The 19,313-nt window shown below is 51.2% G+C and overlaps 1 protein-coding gene across 2 annotated transcripts in view; it reads right to left on the minus strand.

Moving 5' to 3' along the window:
• The window catches only part of Adgrd1 (adhesion G protein-coupled receptor D1), a 113,784-nt gene that overhangs the window by 5,988 nt on the left and 88,483 nt on the right, over positions 1 to 19,313 (minus strand). For both annotated transcript variants that reach the window (XM_050146597.1, XM_050146598.1), the window contains 4 exons: positions 18,763 to 18,874; positions 18,347 to 18,500; positions 9,280 to 9,346; positions 7,663 to 7,729 (listed from right to left, as the gene is read on the minus strand). In XM_050146597.1, coding sequence (XP_050002554.1) covers positions 7,663 to 7,729; positions 9,280 to 9,346; positions 18,347 to 18,500; positions 18,763 to 18,874 — 400 coding nt within the window. The remainder of the gene's footprint in view (positions 1 to 7,662; positions 7,730 to 9,279; positions 9,347 to 18,346; positions 18,501 to 18,762; positions 18,875 to 19,313) is intronic.

Below are 19,313 nucleotides of genomic sequence, written 5' to 3' on the forward strand. Positions count from 1 at the left end.
TGTTTGAAAGCCACAGCAGTGGGGAGTGTCATCTGTACCCAGCACTGCCTCTGCTCCAGGGTGGGGACATGGGGAACATGCTGGGTGGCTCCCATGCTGGGCCAGCACTCAGGAGTCTTGGCTCTGGCCCAGCTCCTCCCCTCCTGACAGCTCTCTTGAATCTTAACTGCTAAGGGGCACCGTGTGACTAGCCCGGGGGAATGACTCACAGTCTCTTTCTGCTCGAAGGACCTCCAGTGGGTTGGGAGAGCCATACTTGTAGCCAGAGCCCATTCCCTTAAGTGCTAAAATCTTCATGGTGATTAGGAAGCCAGCTCCAAGCTCATGACCTTAGAGCTGACAGAGCTTTTGCCATCAGGCCTCCCAGGGACGCTGTTAGCCTGCCCAGCCTTGTGCACTGCCACACCAGGCGCACCTGGAGAGGCCTGCAGTCAAGACCTCTGACTCCACAGCCTTGCAGTAACATGCCTGCATCCGTAGCCAAGTGAATGTGTCACAGTCCATTCTGAGACCCCTCTGATTTGGGGGGACTTGGGATGCTTTCCCCTCTCGGATTCCAGCTGGTACTTTTCCACCGCAGCCCTCTCCCTCTGCCTCCTCCCGGCTCCCATCCATCATCGGGATCCTTTTGTTAAAGGTTTTCAGCAGAGACAATTCTGGGTCTGCGCTCCGCCGGGAAAATGAGGCACCGTGGGTACCTTGCCTGTCCTGTCTAGACTCTTGCTTATGCTACCGTCAGACACGAACAAAAGCTTAACCGTCACTTTCCCCTGGTGCCTTGTTGCCCTGGGTAACAACAGAGTCTCCCGAGGTCGGAGAAGATGAGAAAGGTTAATGCATAACCCGCTAGCACAGTGTCACGCAGCGTCCAGTAATTCAGCTGCCCTCCAGCCTTCCCACAACTGATGACAGCGGCCAGAAACCCGCATTTGACAGGAGCAAGAAGAGGCGGTGGGAGTGGTGGGCTGCTGGCTTTTAGACTCAGTTGTGCTCCAAGTTGGACAGAGACAGAAGTCGGAGTGAGCTACTTGTGGTGACTGATTCAAGGGGCAGGGGCGTCATCTCAGACCACTACGGCCATTGACACCTGCAAGCATCCTGCTGTCTTCAGTCATAGTGCCCCAGGCTGTATGCCCCCGTATCTTACAGAGCAACCACTCTGTCCCCAAGAGAGAGCGGAGAGGGAACAAGCCCAGCGCACAAAGTCACTGACCCTTCTGATCATCCTGAGATTCAGTAGATTAGGTGGGGAGAGCAATTAATAAATGCTTTTTTGGTTGTATCCTTTCAGTTCCTTTCCGGGGTGCTGGGTTTCTAATAACACAATTCTTCCTGCTGTCCCCCCTGATTGGGGGGGAGGGGAGAGCGATTCCCTTTCTCATTGGCATGCTGCCAGCCTGCCCCTTTCAGTTTGGGAATTTATAGCTTAACTACCTCACACACCTGCAAAGGCTGTTGGCTGATGATTGGAAGCAAATTGGCTATGCACCAGTGGACTACAGATGTGGCCTGCGGGGCTCTCTATAGGTTAGACCTGTGATACAGTCATGGTCCCTTTTCCTGCCTACAGCCCCAAGGCCCTGTATCCCCTGAAGGAGACACTACTAGGGTAAAGATGCAGATGGAGGCGCCCAGTCTGCAGAAAACCCTTGGTGATGGGGAAGCTAGTACCAAGCCTGCTCCCTTGAAGAGAGTTGATTTTGGGGGATGGAGAAGTGGACGTGGGCAAAGGTTGTTCATAGACTCATATTTTTCATATATTGTCTGACTAATTTTTAATTAGGAACAATTATAAATTAAAAGGAAAATCACTTGAAACTCATTTCGGTGAACACGTCAACAGCATCCCTGGGGTGGGGTTGCAAAGCTATTTAACTGGCCTAGGTTCTAGTGATTCAGGGGTGCCAGTGGGCCTGGGGAGGGGCCACTGGGATGCTGCCTGTGGGAGAGATTCTGATACCTTGTGTGAGGTCAGAGGTCATACTAGCCAGCTCCTCATGTGAGTTGAGAAACTGCATCATGACCAGCAGGTCACTTGAGCTTACAGTCACAGCACCTTCTCCAGACACTAGAAAATGAGGCTCCATCTCAGATCTCAGGTCAAAGACCAGAGGTATGTTCCCAGTCTTGCTTCCTAAACCAGGCTGCCAACAGGGCCACCAACTCATGAGAGAGTGTTTCACACACGTGCAAATGTAACAGGTGGTAACTTCAGGACTTTTTGACTGAACTGCTCAAGAACCACAGTTTTTCAGCACCAGCACGGCTGCTCATATTGCTCCAACCCCCACTCATCACAATTTCTATTTTTTTTTTATGTTTCTCTGGGCTTGATTTCTGCCCTCCACACAGCCTAGGACCTTGGACCTGGTCCACCATATTTGTTGCAAATTATCCACATCTGTGGGTTTGCATCTGTTGCTGTGCCAGGACCATCCTGGCAGCTGTGGCACCAGGAGAGGCTGATCCTGCATCTGTGTAGGAATTCAAGCTAGTGGCTTACAGACAACATAATCTAGAATTTCACAGAACTACCAAACAAGGTGGCCTCTTGGCTCTGTTCTGCTCGCTCTGGCCCACGTTCTAGCAGAATTAGGGAGGCCTGGTTTGGTTGAGATGCTGTGTAACGTGACTGTCAGGGGTTTGCAGCAATTTGCGTGGCCCATCAGGATGAGGGCAAACTATTGAGAGCAAATAATAAAGGTACAATTCCAAGCTGTATTTCAGAATAGAAGAGGAAAACTGCACACCAGGCAGTCAAACCTAAAGCCGATCACAGACCAACATGACCCAGGAAAAGATTATGGTGGCCTCTGGGGGACAAAGGAGGCATGGTAGGTGAAGTGAAGCCTCTGGGGTTGGGCCAGGCTCTGCAGCTCTGTCAGTTCAGGGTCATCTAGGAGCTTGTGTAAAAACATTGGGATGTGCACCAGCGTTTTACAGGGAGAAGAAGCTATCCACATCTGCACACATATACACAATTTATAATGTTCCCAGTGCTACACTGTGTCCGAGAATTCCTGTGTCTGTGTCTGCCTGGGAACTCTAAAGCCACAGCTTTGTAGGTGGCTCTGGACTTATGTGCCTATAGCTCTGTATAGATGTGGATCTATGTGCCTATAGCTTTGTCTATAATGTGTCTACGTGCCTGTATTTCTGTGTAATCATGGATCTATGTCCCCATAGCTTTATATATCTATGTGCCTATAATTCTGTGTCTATAGCTATGAATCTATGGACCTGTAGTTCTGTCTGTCATCTATCTATCTATCTATCTATCTATCTATCTATCTATCTATCTATCTATCTGGACCTGTAGCTCCGTGGATCTGGGGATCTATGTCTGTAGCTTTGTGTATTTATATACGTATGAACCTGTAGCTCTGTAGATCTGTGGATTTTTGAGCCTTTAGCCTTGTAGATCTGAGGATCTATGGGCCTGCAGCTCTGCATCTGCATCTACCTACTCATGTGTCTATACTTGGTTTCTCGGGAAAGACAAGGATTTTTGAATACCATACTCCTTCTCTTTCTTATACCTGGAGGCACCGTCCTCCTCTCCTTGTTGAGACAGGACCAGCCCAATCCACCGTGGGCCACAGTTTGCAGTACCCATTCTCTTCCTGAAGTCTCTCTTCTTCATGGGGGTTGGTAGTGTCCTTGCTCCTTGAGCTAACCTGCATTCCCTTGTGGCCAAGCTTCTACTGCATAACCACAGACTTTCACAGCGTTTTGAGGTGGGGCATTCAGAGAGGTGATATATTAAACTGAGGTCACTTGTATGGGTTGTACTCAAACAGAGCTATGGCCTCCCACAGGCAAATGGCCAAAAAGAGAGGGAACCAGGGGAACTGACCCGCTGAGCTTTTGATTTCGGATAGCTGGCTTCTGGAACAGTAAGAGAATAATTTCCTTCATTCAAGCCCCTGGTCTATGGTACTTTCTTGCAAGATCTTGAGCAGATGAAGTCCTGGGGGAACTTCTGGTCCATTGGACAGGGCTTCATTTAGCATCATTAAGTGGGATGATGGGTCCTGATGCTGGGGGCTAAGTTCTGCTTTTCTCTTTAGCTCAAGGACTCGGTGGCCAGCTACTGTGCACAACCTCCCGCACCTGCAGCCTAGCCCTCGCTAGAACAAATAAAACTACACCTTCAGACACACATATCCTACTTTCTAGAATGACTCTACTTGAGAAGTTTGCAAACCAGTTGGGCAGTGGTGGCGCACCCTTTTAATCCCCGCACCAGGGAGGCAGGTGGATCTCTGGGTTCAAGGCCAGCACGGTCTACAGAATGAGTCTCAGAACAGCCGGGGCCACATGAAGAAACCCTGTCTCCAAAAAGTGGGCTGAAAAGGGGGTTCTGCAGTTAAGAGCATGCACTGCTCTTGCAAAGGACCTGAGGCTGGTTCCCAGCAGCGACACCGGGGGTCTCAAAACTTACTGTAACTCCTGCTCCGAGGAATCCCGTGCTTCCAGCCTCCACGGGCTCCTGCACTCACACTCACGGGCACAAACCCGCGCAAAGATGCGTACATCCATAACATTAAAAATAATAAAAATAAATCTTGAAAACTGTGCCAGCCGTGCAGGGTTTTTTTTTAATGCATATAAAGTCTAAGCTTGGGGAGGTAGTCCCACACCGCTCCCCAGGGAGCTGCCATTTGGGAGTATCCGCCCCACATTTTCTCAGCCATTTCCCACTTGCATGAGAATAAGTGCCCATGGAGAGCTTTTACACAAATGGGGTCAGGCCACGCTTGACATCCAAAACTTGCTTCCTTCATTTGGAAGTAAGGCAGAGAACCACTGGGTGAATGAGGGCATGGCTCAGGAGGGCACAAACCACTCCATCTTCGGGGGGCAGGGGGTGGGGCATGAAAATGCTATTCCACCTCTTACCCCAGCACCCAGTCTGAGGCCTGGCAGTTAGCAGGAGTGGCCACGGCGTGCCTCACACCAGAGATTGGCTACCTCTTTCTGCCAAGGGCTGGATTGTAAATACTTGGGGCTCTGAAGGCTGTGGTGTCTGCTGCAGAATGTATCGGCACTGCAATCAGAACAGCTGCAGACACATTGTAAATCAGCGGGTGCGGCTGTGGCCCAAAGCCTGACCTCAAAGTAGGCGTGGTCATGTCTGTGGCATGCAACCAACCCTGTCCTTTACCCTGGAGCCCTTAGAGCAGTGATTCTCAGCCTTCCTAATGCGTGACCCGTTAATACAGTTCCGCACAATGTGATGACCCCTAACCATAAAAATTATTTCCGTTGCTACTTCATAACTGTAATTTTGTTTCTGTTAGGAATCATAATTAAATGTCTCTGTTTTCTGACGGTCTTAGGGGGCACCTGGGAAAAGGCAATTCAATCCCCCACCGACAGGACATGCTTTAAACATCACATGGTATGACTGAGGACTTTCATCCCTGAGGTTAAGAATGACTGACCCAGCCGGATAATGGTGGTGCATGCCTTTAATTCTAGCACTCAGAGAGGCTGAGGCAGGAGGATCTCTGTGAGTTCAAGGCCAGCCTGGTCTATAGAGTGAGTTCCAGGACAGTCGGAGATGCACAGAGAAATAAAGGAAGCCAGACCGCAAACAAGCCCTCCCTTTCTTCCTCCTACCCACAAGTGTCTTCATGTTGATGGTGCCCCCCGAGCCAAGAGGGACTGTGGAGGAGTGGGAATCTCTACTGAAAATGCATTTTTGACTGGTATGATGAAGTGGTCCTGCTAAACCTCAGACAGTGGGGAGACTTGGTACCAACCTCTTGCCCAAGACTCCATGAGGCCACCAAAACAACTTAAAGTGGCAGCTGGCCCTCCTGTAGGCCTTGGCACAGCACAACTCTGGCATGGGAAGCTCCATGGCCCTGTAAAATGTTGTGGTCTCTATACTGAGAGCCACTAATGGGAAGAACCCCATGTGGAGGCCAGAGCTCTTTGCAGACAAGCCTGGAGGAGCTGGGCTCTACCTTGTCTCTTGTCTAGACCTCACAGCCTTCCTTGAAGATGACTCCCACACTGAATGGGACCCTTTCTACACCCTGGGAGCCTCGCTGATGGGTCACTGCTTTTCCCAAGAGGCTGTGCAAGTTTGCCTAGGATAGAAACCAAGCCCTAGGAGCCACCTCAGGGGACTGACTTGTAAACATAGATCCTGGGCCAAACCTCAGCCAGGACCCAGCCTGGCTAATAACCTCAAAGCTGGTCTACCTCCACACCCAACCCCACCCCCAAGAACAGAGGAAATGACTTCCAGGACCCTGGGGCCTATGGACCACACAGAGCAGAGCTTTCAGTGGGAAAAGGTGCAGCAAGCTCACTGGAGTACGTCAGGAACTACAATGGTCACATGTTTGGCAGCAACCACATGTGTAGTGACAGTGCCTGGCCTCCCTGCCACAAAGAGTACTGTGATGCCAGGTCACTCTCTGCCCTCTGTAAACCCCCAGCCAAGAGAGGCGTCATTGTGCTCATCAGCACGAGGGCATCAGAGGAATTCCTATGAAGAAGAACAGGTCCAGCCGTTTGGCATCTTCCTCAATTTTTTTTTATAATTTACTAACAGGGACCTATCTTCATCAAGTGCCACTGAATGGAAATGGTCACACAGAGTCCTAGTCAGGAAAAGGAGAGGAGAGGGATGGGGTTATGACCTTCCTGAAGTATGCGTGTAGACGGAGGAAGAGGGTGGCCCTCAGATGCATTCCAAGATTTCCCAGAGGTCACCCCACCCTTTATCTGGTGAGATGTGAAGTCTGATGTCACCTGAGATGTGAGGATGATGTGTGTGTATGTGTGTGTGTGTGTGTGTGTGTGTGTGTGTGCGTGTATCTCCCCCCCCCCACACACACACCACTCTGCTAACAATATGAAACTGTGATACCCCATCTTGGGGTAGCAAACCAACCTACTGAAGGCCAATGTATCTCTATAAAAGGTATCCTTCGGCATTGGTCAGCAACGGCCCATGCTGGACCCATGAAGGACACAACACCATGCAAAGGTAGCAGGGAGGTGGGCAGAAGCTCCAGATCCCAGTTATGACTCAGTCTAAGCAGGGGTGGTGATGGTGTCCCAACCCCTAAGACTCACTTGGCTCTGTGAACTCCCACATCCCAACAGACATGAGCCTCAGCACACAAGCACTGGGGTCAGCAGGAGGAGGTAGCCATGGTTACAAGGATGCAGAATGGGTCTGGCTGCTCACTAACTCTGGGGAACCTACCACAGAGAATAGCCACAGGGAAGATAAAGAGCTCCTTAGCCAAGGGCTGGTGTCCCGCTTTGAGCTATGTGGCTGATACAGGTCCCTGTGCCCCTGACTGTCCTCGCTAACGCTTGTCTTCACTTCACAATGTGAGTCTCCACTTACACGCGGGGTTCCTATGAGTCCCCTCTAGCACCCCAGCCTTGGGGTGCCAGGGCAGGCCTCTGGGCCTGAGCTCAGTGAGGTGCACTGAGGACTTGTTGGGGTTGCTGCAAACTCAGGTCTTTCCTGAGGCTATGGGTAGCCAACCCCCTGAAGAGAAAGCAAGTATAAAAGATAAACGTCAGTATGATGCTATATCTTGGGGTGTATCTTCAGGGAGCCTGTAACAGTCCACATGGCTCTTCCTCTGACCTGCCTGAGTCTGCCCACGAAGTGGGGGGACTTACCACAATGACCAGCAGGGCAGGGCCCACAAAGGCCCAAATGGCACCGCTCCCCAGTGACAGCCAGCAGCTGTGGAGAGAAAAGAGTTACCTGGGTAACCTTGTCCACCCCAGTGGTCCTCAGCAACTACAACGGCAGGCCCGCAGCACAGTGAAAGAATTCATCGGCTCCAGGCACAGCAAGACACCCATGCTTCATCCTATCACTCCTGTGGTGACCTCAGGGTTTTTATCCTTGGAGAGGATTTTTCAGAATCGATGCCTAGGTTTGCCACCTCTGGGGAGCTCAGCCAGAGCCCAGGGTAGATTTCTGCTTCGTTACCGCAATAAACAAAAGCCATACCGTGGACTGGCTCGGGTTTTTGCAGAGCAAGTCAAATGCTGGCCAGGGAGGCACCTTCAGTGGGTCTCAGGGAACTGTTCGGTCACATGCCCAACACACACACACACACACACACACACACACATTCCCATGCACAGGAGAAGTTCCAGTGCATCCCAGCAATTGCTCAAACATGCCGGAGTACAGCGACTAGGGTGTGGGAGTCTACCTGTTCTCAGAGAATGGTCCCTAACTCAGGCAAGATGGCCAGCTTCCCCATAGGGTTCCGTGTCCTTCCAGTGCTGGGGTGGAGTCTAGGAATGTCATCTTCTCAATCCTGGACACTTCCTTCCTCCTGAATTGTGTCCTTCCTCATGACATGCTCCTTCCTCATGACACAATTGGGACCCACTGAGACAGCAGGAAAGAGGGCAGCCCAGACCTCCCAGCCAAGTGAGGGCTACAAGCCCCATCGGCCTGTGCATTCCAACTGTGCTCTTTTGCATATTCTCATATTCCCTCAGCCAGATGCTGTCTAGTCACTAACACCCGAAAAACGCCTGAAGGTCACAGCGATGGGCTTCACAGGTGACTAGAGCCACGCAGCTGGAAGAAACACATGGATTAAAAAATTCCTGTCTGAAGGATCGGGGGTAAAAGCACTTTCTGTCAGGCCTCCTGACAACCTGAGTTCAAACCCCAGGACCCATGCCATGGAAGGAGGGGACTGACTCCTGAAGGGTGTCCTCTGACCACCACATGTGTGCCATGGCGTGTGTGTACATGCATATATGCATGTGCATACAAGTACATTTACACACACACTGAATAAACAGATGCAAAAAGAAAAGGAAACCTGGAACATTGTAACATCCATATTGTGGTTCTTTTTTTGTTGGTGTATTTTGTTTGCTTGTTTTTGTTTTTATTTTTGTTTTCAAGACAGCGTTTCTCTGGGTAATCCTGGCTGCCCTGGAACTTGCTTTGTAGACCAGGCTGGCCTCAAACTCAAAAATAGTCCTGCCTCTGCTTCCCGAGTGGTGGGATTAAAGGTGTGTGCCACCAGTGCCTGGCTCCCATTGCTGGTTCTAAGAGCATAAGAGGATTGCTATTCTGCACACACACACACACACACACACACACACACACACACACACACAGGCTTGGGGTAGCCAGCAGATGCTCACTCTCCACCCAGGTAAATGTGGGCATCTGAGACTGTGGGCACCTTCCAGCATCCTCCTCTACAGGAGCCCTGCCAATCATATGGCATGTTCAGGGGACACAGGGTCACTCACCTGTCACTTGTCCCATAACTGTCCATAGAGGATGACACGGAGATGATGCAGATGAGGAGCGGGCACCCTGCGGAGAGATGGAGGTGTCATGTGGCATGTTTCCATCCCTTCTGTCCACAGACATGTGTGCTCAGCTCATAGCTGGCATGTGCCGTGGAGACTATGGCTGAGCACTGGGCCCAGAGTGCTGTTAGACACAAAGAACTCGCAGGCTAAGCCAGAGGTCACACATGGTCTCACTCACAGGAGCCTAGGAGTCTGTCACAGTCCAGTGCTTGGGGCAGGGTGGTTCATGGTGACAAGAAGGGATGCTTGGTGACCTCTGTTTTGGCCACAATTCCTAGCTAGCTCAAATTGACTTACAAGAAGCATGTATGAGTGGCTGAGGACATTTTGTGTATGTTAACAGGGATATGTGTCCTGGGCATTCAGGAGACAGAGGCCCAGGCCTCTGCTGAACACCCCACATTCCACAGGTTGGCTCCCTAGGATGGTTTGAATAGGAATGGCCCCCAAAGACTCGTGTGTTTGAATGCTTGGCCTATACAGAGTGGCCCTTATCGTGTGATGATAAAGACTAAACATCTGAAACTGTAAGCCAGCCCCAACTAAATGTTTTTCTTTATAATATTGCTTTGTGGGCAGTGGTGGTATATGCCTTTAGTCCCAACACTCAGGAGGCAGAGGCAGGCAGATCTCTGTGAGTTTGAGGCCAGCCTGGTCTACAAAGGCTAGTTTCAGGACAGCCGTGGCTGCTACACAAAGAAATCCTGTCTTGAAAAATTAAATAAATGAATAAAGTAAATCATTTTTATAAATATATGACATCCAGTTTAGTATTTTTAATGGGATTCCTGGGTGTGAGAATGAATGGGTCTCTGGTTCTTGGGCCTTCTCTTGGTTTGTCCTATCCTACTTCGATGTGATAGTTTTTGTTTTATCTTATTATATCTTATTTTGTTATGTTTTTAAGAAATAAATGAATAAATGAAAGCCTAGCCAAAAAAAAAAATAGTTGCTGTGGTCATTGTGCCTATTCACAGCAATAAAACCTAAGACACTTGCCCTAAGGGAGTGTGAGGACAGAAACCACTCCATAGCCACAGGGGAAGGAAGTGAACTAGGACCTTGATAATCTAGGACTAGACTATCAAATATACAGTTCCCACGCTGCCAGTGTTTGAGCCCATAACTCTCCAGCCAGCCATTCTGCTCCACATCTATGGGGCCCAGAGGCTGGCTCCTTCCTGGCTCTCAGGCATGTGACCCATGACTGTCACAGGGGACCATCAATTCCCCCGCCCATAGGATTTATTGAAAGATGGACATGTGGCTTGGATAAACCAATAAGACTCCAGCAGGGACTCAAAAGCAAGATTGCCTTAAAGAACTCTCTCCTCATAGCATTGGGGAGAGGGCAAGGATATTGGTGGAACCGGTGGGGCTTGTGCAGCCACCTTGGCACCGTGGGGGGTTCAGGAAAGCTCAGGGCACTGCCAGTGAGAACATCAACAAAGGCAAATTTGTGTGGTGCAAGTCTGAGGATCAAGACCCGAATGTAACTACCATGGACCTCTTTTGGCCATATGAACCATTCAATTCCCTTTGTGCCTAAGCCACTTTGAGCTGAATTTGTTTTTAAAAACAAAAACTTCAGCGAGGTCTAAGAACAAACTAGAAAAACATCTAGACCAGCAATTCCCACAGCATTCCTTCTCCCTGCCAAGCAAGAGCTCCAGGTCAAACAGCTCTCAGAGCCAGGCAGCCCAGAGCGAGCTGACTGCTCCCAGCACTTCACAAGTTCAGGGGATTTATATATATTCAGACCAGACGTGAGCCTCCACGAGGAGGAAGTTGCTCAGCGTTCTTCAGCTCAGCTATGGTGTGGGGTTTCACTCTGACTGCGCTTCCCCCAACACATGTGAACTTTCAGGTTGAGCCTCTCTAAGTCTGCAAATATTTCCCCCACTCAGCATTTCCACCGGCTCAGGATCTGGTCCCTTTGCCTGCTCCACGGGGGGCCAAAGAGCCAAAGGAACTGGATCCCTCCAAGGAGAAGGGGCTCTAGAGAAGAGGTTCTCAACCTGGGGGGCAGGGGGAGTCACATGGCGCTTTCATGGGGCGGGGCACATATCAGATATTTACATCACAATTCATAACGGTAGCAAAATTACAGTTATGAAGTAGCAACAAAGATAATTTTATGATTGGGGGTCATCACAACGTGAGGCGCTGCATTAAGGGGTGGCAGCGTTAGGAAGAATGAGAACCACTGCCCTAAGGGGAAACTATTTTCCAGCTTCACCCAGATGTGTGAGAGGAGTCCGGTGTCCCCGCCCCACAGCTCTCTAGTGCCACCTGCAGACGGGGAGCTATTCATGCCTCTGTTCTCTATCAGAATTGAGGTTTGGAGTCTAGCTTCATCTTTTAAGACGTTTGCCACACATCCTTTGCCTCTGAGGCAAGGACCAGTTTAAACCCAAAGACATGAGACATCAGGGAGTCTCTGAACGCAGTGGCCAGCACAGGAAACAGACAGCGTTGTGGACCCGAGTCACCCTCAGCCTCCCCTGCAAGTGCCGCTGGGCAAGGACGGCCGCTTCTCCGTGGTGATTGGAGGAAATGTTGGCAATGACTCTCTGCTCCCCGCTGGATGCAGCCACAGCCTCAAGCATCAAGAAGACACCGAGGCAAGCGATGATGCAGCATCCCCAAACTCTGGAAGGCACATCTCTTACGTCAGGCTCTCACAGTCCACCCTAGATGGCAACATTGCCTCCGGTACTTTGGATGATTGACCTGGACCCAGGTCATGACTGTATGTCATCACATGACTGATGACCAGCCAGGGGACAGCAAGTGGGTGGGTAGACTGCTCAGGAGACAGTGCCAAGCAGAGAGGTGGAAAACCTGGGGGCTTCATCCACCCACCCACCCCTCTCTTTCCCTCTCTCTCCCTTTCTCTTTACCGCTCTCTTTTCCATCCTTCCTTCCTTCCTTCCTTCCTTCCTTCCTTCCTTCCTTCCATCCATGTGACCTACTTTGGTAATCTGATTATGTGTCCTTTGGGTCCAAAATTAGAAAGAAAAGTTCACAGACGGAAAAACAAGGACAGCAGACACAGACAAAAGACAACAAAGGGAAGAAGCCTGGGTCGTGGGATCAAATGACACCTTGCTCCCTTCCTGAGGACACACCAAACCTGCTGTGCAACCTCGGGGAGCCGGCTGGACCTCTCTGGGCCTCCATGCCCTCATTTATGAAATGGGGATCAAATGGGGCAAGGACCCCATGGGATGCATATGAACAGTAAAGCCCTCATGTGTGACACTGATCCCTGTCCTAAACAGCATCCTGGGTGACTCGGGTTCCCCCAGCTGCTCCCACCAATGTCTCATCCGAAACTGTCTTCCCAAAAACCCCACCAAACTTGTGCCGCTCTTTTGTGGGCAGTCTGGAGTCCTTCTGGCCCAGTCACTGCAAACATCGTCTCCCTGGGTTGAGATGCGCTCCTCTCAGGAACACTGAGGCCTTTCAGAGGGCCTGGCCTAATGCCGTCCCTAGATTTGGCCTCCTAAGATCCTGGTAGGGGTGACAGACATATCTGGGGAACTACTGCTGGGGGATGCTTGGACACCTCCCGAGAAATTACTGAGGCCGCCTTTCCATGTTTGCTGTTGTTCCACCTGTGACAAGCGTGCACTCTGCACGGCGAGGCTCCTGGGACCTTGTTCTGCGTGGCAGGCCGGAATGCCGTGTGCTTTTCACAGGTTCAGCACTGAATTCACAGCACTGGTTCTGGTGGTGACCTCTCCACTCTGGACTCTGGACTCTTGACCCTCTACCTGGCACTGCTCAGGATGGACTAGTCTCAAAAACCCCAAGCCAGTGCTTGGCATTTGTACTGGCTAGTTTTCTGACAACTTGGCCCTCTAGTCAACAGGGGGAGCCTCAGTTGAGAACGCCATAGGATCTAGCTGTAAGGCATTTTCTTAATTAGTGATTGGGGGGGGGGGTCCAGCCCATGGTGCGTGGTGTCATCCCTGGGCTGGTGGTCCTGGGTTTTATAAGAAAGCAGACTGAGCAAACCACAGGGAGCAAGCCAGTAAGCAGCACCCCTCCATGGCCTCTGCATCAGCTCCTGCCTCACGGCTCCTGCCCTGCTTGAGTGCCTGTCCTCACTGTCTCTGAAGAGGAACTGTTACATGGGCCTGTGAATAAAATAAACCCTTTTCTCCCCAAGTTGATGTTTGGTAGTGGTGTTTCATCACAGCAGTAATAACCCTAACGTGGACAGCATTTAAACTAGCCAAAGGTAGGAAGCTGGTTATTACCACAGCGTCACCCAGCAGGCCCTGATTAATAACCCACCACCGCACAGAGGCTGAGCTGGCGTCCTAAATAAAAATGCAGAGGAAGGCAGGCCTGGAACGGGGTTTCGATGGGGTCTCACCCCAGATGATGGGGGGAATCACAGAAGACATCAAGTTCAATAGAAAACAATAAACCTCGTGACATCTCTCGGGGCTGAGTTGGTAATCAAATTCCAGCTGGCTCCATCAAAATGCAGGCACCACAGTCCCTCGTCTCCCTGGGGACACAACCTGTTCCCCTCGCTTCCACAAACCCCTGTCCCCCAGCTCAGGGAGCTGCTGCCAGCAAACCTGTAACTGACTCCATGCCTCCCCGCCTCACCTCAGCTTCCACACAGCATTAGATTTGTAAAAGCTTCGGTAGTGTGCAGGGTGAAGCACCGCCAGGGAGCGATCTGAGGGGAAGCAGCTATGTTTCCTGGGGTCTCTGCCCGCAGCCGGGTCTTCTGGGCCAGTTCCAATTCCTTCTTCATTAGGGGCTGGGGGCTAAAAACCCTGCTGCCTGCAGACTGACTGTACTTAGGCCTGAAGCCAACCTAGCCTTGGCAAGATGAAAGACACAGTTCACGGGCTCCTGACGAAATTAATTAAAGGTAGGATGGTGGGAAGATGGATGGAGGCTGCGGGGGACAGAGCTGCCTGGAGTTCTGTTTGTAGAGGGGCTTGTATCAGGGCTGCAGACTGAGTTCTGTGAGGACCACATGTGTGGGCATCAGAAGATGCCAGGTCCTGCCACACTGGGAAGCAGGATGCCCTGCCTCCTAGGTTTTCAAAGGGATTTTGCCATTGTAGGTAATGTCCCATGGTGTTTTAATATTGACCAATAGCTCGTTTTTCTCCAGCTATTCACACACCCACTCACAACCCACCCACACACCCATCACACCACACACTCACAACCCACCCACACTCCCATCACACACCTATCCACACACCCACTCACACAAACACCCAAGCCATTTATTAGTCCCGAGCACCTGGCCCTCTCTACCAGAATGACCAGTTTCCATGAAGAAATTAGTAAGTTACAGTAGGTAGTCATCCACGTCTAGTTCTAAATCTTTCCTAACTGAAGTCAGAAGTCACAGGAAGGAAACATCCTCCAACTAGGGCAATCAGGGGACCTGAGGGAGCAGGTCACATTTGAACCAGCCTCCCTGAAGGGATGGAGAGCAGGGGACGCCCAGCCTGTGCCATACATATACTGAAACTGTAAGCAGTCAGGCTGAACAGGAACAGTGGTAAACTAAGTAGTCACGCTGAGTGGGAACCGTGGGGACAGTGGGTACCAGCTGCATGGCCTGCAGCCGTAGGAGGTAGCTGCCCACCCACATCCTCTGCTCTCAGCTCTCCTGGGAATCCCGAGGAAAGTGTCAAGTGTCAACGCCTCCACGTTGGACTCAAACAAATGACACTTGCCAAAGCGAAGCGCACACAGTAAACACGGTTAATCTGCTGTTTGCTTAATGACGGCTGAGGAAATTAAACCCATTTGAAGGGAAGTAGAAATAAGCAGCAGGTCCCTGACGCCTGGCCCGTGTTTTATAACAATTGCGAAAGCGGTGGGTGCCCATCCTCTGGGCGACACTGGCAGGAAGCGGATCCACTGTGATGGCAGGGGCTCCTTGGGATGGGCAAGAGTCAATACAGCCAAATAGCCGAGACCAGGACGCTGCACAGGCCGTGGCCCAGTGAGACTACGGGTGATAAGGATCGGACTTTTGGGAAACTCTCAAAGTCCCTGTAAACTTTCCTACGTGTGTGCAGCAGACTGAGATAAACAATATCAAGGACATATACAAAATCCATGTAAGAATAGGGAGGCCAGGGTCACTTGAGTGGCTCACCTGCTTAACTGGCTGGTGACACAGCCAAGGCTCAGCCCTTCTCTTGCTCCCCAGCCCAGGCCTGCAGGATATTTGTGGGAGATAGAGCCAGAATCCCTAGCCCTCAGCTCTACATTAGAAAGATCCCTTCGAAGGAAGCCATTGACGCCCACGCTGCTTGCCCGCCTCCAACCCTAGTCCGAAGGGTGCTCGTCTATACAGATGTGGCAGCTATCTGTGTCCTACCTCAGCTGACTCTTAGGATAGAGAGGAGCTCTGCAGATCAGAGGCCACTGTCCCTTCCCAGAGACCTACGAAGAACAGCATGACACCAGGTGGTCACCGTCCTCCCTCTGTCCCTGCTCTCCCACGCCCTGCTAGGAAAGGACAGTCCAGGGCCAGCGTCAAGCAGTTCAAGCAACAGAGCAGCGAGCCAGCCGACAGGTGGACACTTGAGGAGGCTTGGAGCCCTGAGCAAACTCATCCCAAAACACCAGACCCTCAGCAAAGGTTCTAAGTCATATAGGATCGCAGAAAAATGTGGCCCGCGCAACTGCCTGGGAGGGGGCCGAGGTCATTGAAGATGCTGAAAGAACTAACTAAAGCCACCAGCAGAGTGTGAAGGGCGGGCGAGGTCCCTTCAGGGTATGAGAGAGCAGGTGGGAATTTTTAAAAAATGAAAAAGGAGAAACAAGGATCAAATGGGCACTCTGGAAGCAAAAAGTATAATCGCTGGAATGGAAACTCCACTAGAGGAGCCAGCAGGGGCCAAGCAGCAGGAGGAAGAGTCGGAGGACTCAAACACCACGAAAACTGAAAACTTCGTGACTTGAAGATCAGAGGAAGCAGGAGCCAACAGAGTCCCCAGAGAAACGCAGACACCATAGGACTCCGGGCAGGCACCAGAGAGTGCCAGAGAGGAGAGCAGAGTGAAACGGGCGTCTGAAGCTTCAGCAGCCGATAAAGTCCAGGAAGAACACCAGAGAACGCGGGAGGGAGGCAGCCTGGACACGACTGAGTGCAAAGGCTGAAAGGAAGTGAAACCGCTGAACACCACGGGGGAAAAGCAGCCCTTCAGCTCCAGGATCTGGATAAAGAGCAGACTTCAGAGCCAGCCATGGAGACAGAGGCAATGAGGGGCCCCAAAGTGCCCCAGGGGAAAGAATCTGCATGATTGCCTTGTAAAATGAAGGTGAGACAGACATTCCCAGAAAAACACCCATCTGAGCATGTGCTCAGAGGGCCTGCCTCACCAGCCACAGGCACCAAAGGCGATGACATGCACAGATACGCACATCAGTGCAGGCACAAAGACACATGCATGCAGACATACAGAAACACACACGCACAGAGAGACACACGCCTGCGAGCACAAATGCACGCACACGCAGAGAAACACAGACCTACACACACAACAGCGCTGATAAATTATGGAATTATCAACAACAATAGAGTTGTGTGCCCTCTTTTTTTCCCCTCAATTGAGTTAAAAAGCAATAATATCAAATGACATTTATAGAGCTGCATTATTAGGCCCATAACAAATAGAAAGGCAATAAGCTTCCGAGGCATACAGGGGAGGGAGAGTGACAAAGCTGTGTTGGGGCAAGATGACAAGGCCAGATGGCAATTCAGACTCACAGGGACAAACACAGAGGAGCAGACACAGTGAGTCCGATGGATAACAGGACAAAAGATGGGTACACAACCCATCTCCTCTCTCGGCCTCTTTTAGAGAGGCGAGGTTGATAAAGTAATATTACAGCCTGCCCCCAACCATGTAGTTGTGATATGTGTAGCAATAACCACAGAAAGAGGAATAAAGTAATAGAACCACTTAAAAGCAGCGTTTCCGTGTTGCGCTGTAATTTAGTAAGAACATAAAATAGATTTTAATATGCTGAAATGCATACAATAAGCACGGGGGCAACCACTAAGAAAACAACCCAGAAAAAAGCGGCGGAAAACTCATTAGGAGAATTAAAATGCTGCGCAGGAAAATACCCACTTAATTCAAAAGAAGGCAAAAGGGGGGAACAGGAAACAGAGCAAGTGACGTCACTACCTCACTTCAAAGAGCTGGAAGAGCAACTAGAGGAAAGATGTAGGCCAGAACAGAGAGCTCGGATGTCACCTTGAGACAGCTAAGCCTGACACTGAGGGAACACACATTCCAACAGCAGACAGCACATTCTTCCCAAAGTGACAGAACACTAGTAAGCCAGAGACAAACCTCGCTATGTTCAAAAGTCGAAGCATGCCGACTGTCCCCATCTTCACCAGTGCCAACCCCACAACCTGATCTGCCCAACCCCATCCCAGCTCCACCTAAATTCATCCCATCCCCACCTGATCCCACCCAATCCCCACCTGACCCCATCCCATCCCCACCTGATCCTACCCAATCCCCACCTGACCCCATCCCATTTCCACCTGATCCCATCCCATCCCCACCTGATCCCATCCCCACCTGATCCCATCCCATCCCCATCTGATCCAATCCCATCCCCACTTGATCCCATCCCATCTCCAACTGATCCCATCCCATCCCTTCCTGAATCCCATCCAATCCCCACCTGATCCCATCCCATCCCCACCTGAATTCATCCCATCCCCACCTGACCCCTTCCCATCTCCACCGATCCCATCCCACCTCCGTAAAACCCGTCTCATCTCCCCCAAACCCTGTCCCACATCCACCTCCTCTGCCTCACTGCCACTAAGACTCACTTCACCCCACCTGCCCCACTTCTGCTTGATCCACTTCATCCCTCCCTACTTGTCTTAATTGGCTCCACCCCTGCCACCTGCCCCACCCCTACCATATAGCCCAGCCTATCCCTGCCATCTGCCCACCCCTCTACATACCCCAGCCTATCCCATAGTAGTAGAGATGCTTGCTGTCCTCGGACCCGAAGACCTTGATCACCATGCTGTAGAGATGCAGGCCCTCCACCATCATCCAAGCAAAGGCACTCAGGAAGAAGTAGTGCAGGAGGACGGCTAGCACCTGGCATGGGACCTGGGGGTCAAACAAAGATGCAGGGTGAGACCAAGAGGTGCCCAGCAGCCCTGCTGAGGTTTTTCTTCCCTGTGTCTATTTCCTGGAAGCCTCTAGTCACATGACCTCATTTTCATCCCAGGGAGCTGAGGCTCGGTTTCTCAGTCCCAGTCCAAAGTTGTTCTACAACCTCTGACTCTGTCACATCCCCTCCCTGGTGTCCCCTGAAGAGATGCCTGGGTGCAGAGGGACAGCTGCAGGGTGAGGATCAGCACCTACTCACCGTGCCAGGCTCCATACGGAAACTGATGAGCAACAGGACCTGGGCCACCAGGACAGCAAAGGACAGGTTGGCATGGATGTGGTAACGCTGGTTCCGAATGGTACTGACAGAACTGGAGACAGAGAGGCCAGTGTGAGTCCCGGAGCTCAGCCTCGACATCCTATCCCCATTCTGGTCCTCTCCCTACTTCTCTTTGAGACCCCATGGGTATCTTTATAGACCCTACTCCTCCATGCTGTCGCTCCCTTCTTGGACCCTCAGCTGCTCCCTTTCACTCCTGGCTAGCATCCCAGCTCCTTTCATAAACCCAACCACCCTGCACAGCCTGAGCCTTTCTGGCATTCCAATGGCTCTTCTAAATTCCCTGGGTCCTCTTCTGTTCCACACCCTCCACCCTGGGGAGGGGGCAGGCGGGGACGTTAATCTGAATTCTGAATCAGAACCTGCAAGAATATGCATCTCGTGACATCATGGACATCATCGAGGATAGCAGGGAGGGAAGGAGCCGCTTGGATACAGGAGAATGGTTGCGGGGCCTGCCATCCTTTTAT

This window comes from Alexandromys fortis, unplaced genomic scaffold, assembly GCF_014885135.2.
Source record: "Alexandromys fortis isolate MF-2015 unplaced genomic scaffold, M_Fortis_MF-2015_v1.1 scaffold_56, whole genome shotgun sequence".
Lineage (NCBI taxonomy): Eukaryota > Metazoa > Chordata > Mammalia > Rodentia > Cricetidae > Alexandromys > Alexandromys fortis.